Source organism: Temnothorax curvispinosus, unplaced genomic scaffold, assembly GCF_003070985.1.
Source record: "Temnothorax curvispinosus isolate PA1 unplaced genomic scaffold, ASM307098v1 QBEX01006533.1, whole genome shotgun sequence".
NCBI lineage: Eukaryota > Metazoa > Arthropoda > Insecta > Hymenoptera > Formicidae > Temnothorax > Temnothorax curvispinosus.
In genome coordinates this window covers 11,861-15,928 of record NW_020216313.1, presented here as the reverse complement: position 1 = coordinate 15,928, position 4,068 = coordinate 11,861, and the positions used below count along the sequence as shown (strand labels likewise).

Sequence of the window (4,068 nt, the reverse complement as noted above, 5' to 3'; positions counted from 1 at the left end):
AAACCCTGGCGTCCTATCTGAACAGGGACAAGCTGAGAATCACGCGTTCGGAGTACGCGGATTTGAGCGCAGAGGATCTCGATCTGCTCACTCGCAAGGGTGTGTTTCCGTACGAGTACGTCGACGGCGCGGACAAACTGCGGGATACCGAGCTTCCGCCGCGCGAGGCCTTTTACAGCTCCCTGACCGACGAGACCGCGAGCGAGAGCGACTACGAGCACGCGACGAGGGTCTGCCGACGTTTTCGCGTGCGAGATCTCGGCGAGTACAGCAGTCTGTATCTCAAGACCGACGTGCTTCTTCTGGCGGATATATTTGAAAAGTTTCGGGACGCGTGTTCGGCGAGTTACGGGCTCGATCCCGCGCATTACTACACGTTGCCGGGGTACACGTGGGACGCCATGCTGAGGTACACCGGTGTGCGTTTCGAGCTGCTCACCGACATCGACATGGTGCTGTTCGTGGAACGCGGAATACGCGGCGGCCTCAGTCAATGTTCGCTCAGGTACGCGCGAGCCAACAACAGGCACGTACCGACGCACGACTCGTCCCAGCCCACTACGTATCTAATGTATTACGACGTGAACAATCTGTACGGCTGGGCTATGAGCAAATCGTTGCCCTACGCGAATTTCCAGTGGCTCGACGATCCTGAGAATTTCGACGCGACGACCGTGCCGACGGACAGCGACGTCGGTTACATTTTGGAGGTGGATCTCGAGTACCCGCGAGACCTGCACGACGCCCACGCGGATCTGCCGTTGTGCCCGACGCGCGACAAACCGCCCGGCAAGCGACAGGAAAAATTGCTCGCCACTCTCTACGACAAATCGCGTTACGTGACGCACTATCGAAACCTGCAGCAATGTCTGCGACTAGGTATGCGTCTGACGCGCGTTCGTCGCGTTCTACGATTCGCCCAGTCGCCGTGGCTTCGCGTCTACATCGAGCTGAACACCGCGCTTAGGACGCGCGCGAGCAACGATTTTGAACGGAATTTGTACAAACTGATGAACAACGCCGTCTTCGGCAAGACTATGGAGAACGTGCGCGATCACGTGGACGTGCGTCTCGTGACGCAATGGGACGGGAGATACAGCGCGGAGGCGTTGATCGCTAAGCCGAACTTTCACAGCAGGAGCGTCTTTTCGGAGAATCTGGTGGCGATCGAGCTGCGAAGGCTCGAGGTAAAATTCAACAAGCCGATCTACGTGGGTATGTCTATTCTCGAGATATCCAAGACGCGTCTCTACGAGTTTCACTACGACTACATGGTGCCGCTCTATCGCGACCGTTGTCGAATTGCCTACACGGATACGGACAGTCTGATCTATTCGCTGGAGTGCGAAGACGCGTACGAGCGTATGAAACGCGACGTGCACAGGTTCGACACGAGCGATTACGCGGAGAACAACGCGCACGGTATGCCGCGCGTCAACAAGAAGGTGCCAGGTTTGATGAAGGACGAGAACAACGGCGCGATCATGACAGAGTTCGTGGGCCTCAGAGCGAAGATGTACACTTACAAGGTACTCGGACGCGACGACACCAGGAGAATAAAGGGCGTCAAGAGAAACGTAGTCGCGAAGAGGATCACGTTCGAGGATTACGTGGAGTGCCTGCGGAACGCGCGCGAGCTGAAGACGCGCCAGTCGTGCATACGCTCGACGCTGCACGAGGTTAACACCGTGTCGGAGCAAAAACTAGCCCTCAGTCCGCACGACGACAAGCGATACGTGACGTCGAACGGCGAGGAGACGCTTCCGTGGAGACATTACAAAATACCGTTGTAAAAAAAGGGGTGAAACAATATTGTACGCTTTAAAAATTGTTTTATCGTAAAAATCAACAACACGTAAGAAACAAATCGACGAATGTGTAAACTTTTATTGACAATAAAGTAAGCGTTGTCTACTAATGTCTAAGTATTTCTTTCTTTTTTACAACACAGACGCCTTATCTATCCACGAATTGTGCGAACTGTCCATTCCCAACCACTTCACGAACGCTCGATTGCCGCGTTTGCGCAGAACTTTTTCCACGAGATAAACGTCGGGATTGGAGACGCGCAGCAACTCGTGTTCGTAGAATCCTCCGGTTATCGCTTCTTCGCGAATGTCTTTCAGCAGATACGTAACGGGATTGGTCCTTTGTACTTTGGCTATTCGAAAGATCTCGGTGGTCCAATTGGGAGTGTAGCCTTTTTCGAAGATCGTTTTGAATTTGCTCACGCGCACCGGATCGCCGACTCGAAATTTCGCCGGCGCGGCTATCTTCGCGCGACCGTACACCGTGCGCAGCAGTTTTTCGGCGACGGTGGGCGTCACGTCCGCCGGACGCATTCGGATCGTTCTGTGTTTGCGACGATTGTAATTCGACAAGAGGCGCGGCAGCGAGTCTATCCATCTGTACGATCCCTGGAGCGTGAAGAGTTTCCACATGTTGTTTTTCAGCGATTGAATCTCTCCACCACCGACGCTTTCATCACCGAATACGTGGAATAGTGATTCACCTCTCGCTCGTCGAGGATTTTGCGCACGTCGGCGTTATAGAATTCCTTTCCTTTGTCCGTTTGCAGATTCCTGGGGTGTCGCGCGTCCTCGCGAAAGATCTTTCGGAGAGCCGTCGCGACCTCTTTTCCGCTCTTGCTCTTGAGCGGGATCGCCCAGGCGTACTTGCTCAACACATCGATGACCGTCAGAATGTAATTGTGGCCCGCGTTCGCGCGCGAATAGGGACGCATCTCGACCACGTCGGCCTGCCACAGGTCGTCGTAACCGCGCACCACGACGCGGCGGCGAGGAAAATTTTTTTGCGCCGGCGCGTGCAATTCTTCGAGTCTACGTTTTTCCACGCTCATTTTGTTTGATAATCTTCAAAACGGTCTTGATCGCAATGATTTTAACTTCGTGCCTATCCGCGGTATTTTTCACGGTAACGAACTCCTCTTTAAATTCTTTTATCGCGTCGCTCAAAGTCTTTCCGAGTTCCGCGATCGCTCCCTCGACGAACCTCTTGTTGGCCGCGTCGGCGCCGACCTCCGGCGCGGCTACGCGTCGTATCTTGCGTCTCGATGCGTCGTAGGAATCCTGAGCGTTCAAACGGAGCGCGACGCTTTCCAACGCCGCGATTTCGTTTCCCAAATCTCGGATCGCGTTGTTATTCTTGATCTCTTCGATCAAAACGCTTTTCAGCTGCCCAATCGCGTCCTCGACGTAACTCCTGTTCGCCGCGTCAGTGCCGATCTCCGGCACGGCCACTCTTCGTATCTTGCGCTCCTTCGCGTCGTAAAAATCCTCGCTCATGAAGAGCGCGTTGTTGCGCGCGTAATTGCGCAGGGACTCGATTGAGGAGCGCAATCTCACCGCGGACGCACCGTCGATTCCGTCGCTGCTGCCCCGATTCGTCAGAGACATGCCGAATTTGTTCACGGACATCGCGCTGGCGGGCGCGCGACTCGCACTGATGTTGCGACCGACGCGACCGATCAATTTATGACGAAGCCGGCCTCGCGAAGTTCCTCGATTATCGACAGGATTTCGATGTCGTGAGTATCATTGCCGGCCCGACGAGAGGCGTCCAGCAGTCGAAGTCTATCGACCAGCTCGTTGGGATCGTCCCAGTGAACGTAATCGATAGCGTTGTCGGTCAGTCGCATGGCCGACGGTAGCCCGGCACCCTTCGTAGTTCCAACTCTGAGAGACAGGTTTACGAGCGGCGCTATTATATTTTTGTACTTTGGTCCCTTGTTGCCCTTGACGGGATTGTCGGCTTTGCCGCCGCGTTTGTGAGCGCTGGTGGAAAAAAGGAGTGAGTCCCGATTGCGCACATTACAAATCGGACACAGCAATATTTCCCGATCGGACACGGTGTCGATTGCACACGGTGCCGATCGGACACGGTGTCGATTGCACACGGTGCCGATCGGACACGGTGTCGATTGCACACGGTGCCGATCGGACACGGTGTAAATTGCACACGGTGCCGATCGGACACGGTGTCGATTGCACACGGTGCCGATCGGACACGGTGCCCTAGGGGTGTAGGCGGGGGAGGGGGGGGGGGGGG

At 55.2% G+C, this 4,068-nt stretch overlaps 1 protein-coding gene across 1 annotated transcript; it reads left to right on the top strand.

Annotated features, from left to right (window-relative positions):
• Window positions 1-72: 72 nt before the first annotated feature.
• Window positions 73-1,793, top strand: LOC112455940 (the record flags this gene model as incomplete). Its single annotated transcript, XM_025018163.1, has 1 exon — window positions 73-1,793. A coding segment is annotated over one exon (1,721 nt), but the record flags the coding sequence as incomplete, so codon positions are not given.
• Window positions 1,794-4,068: the final 2,275 nt, after the last annotated feature.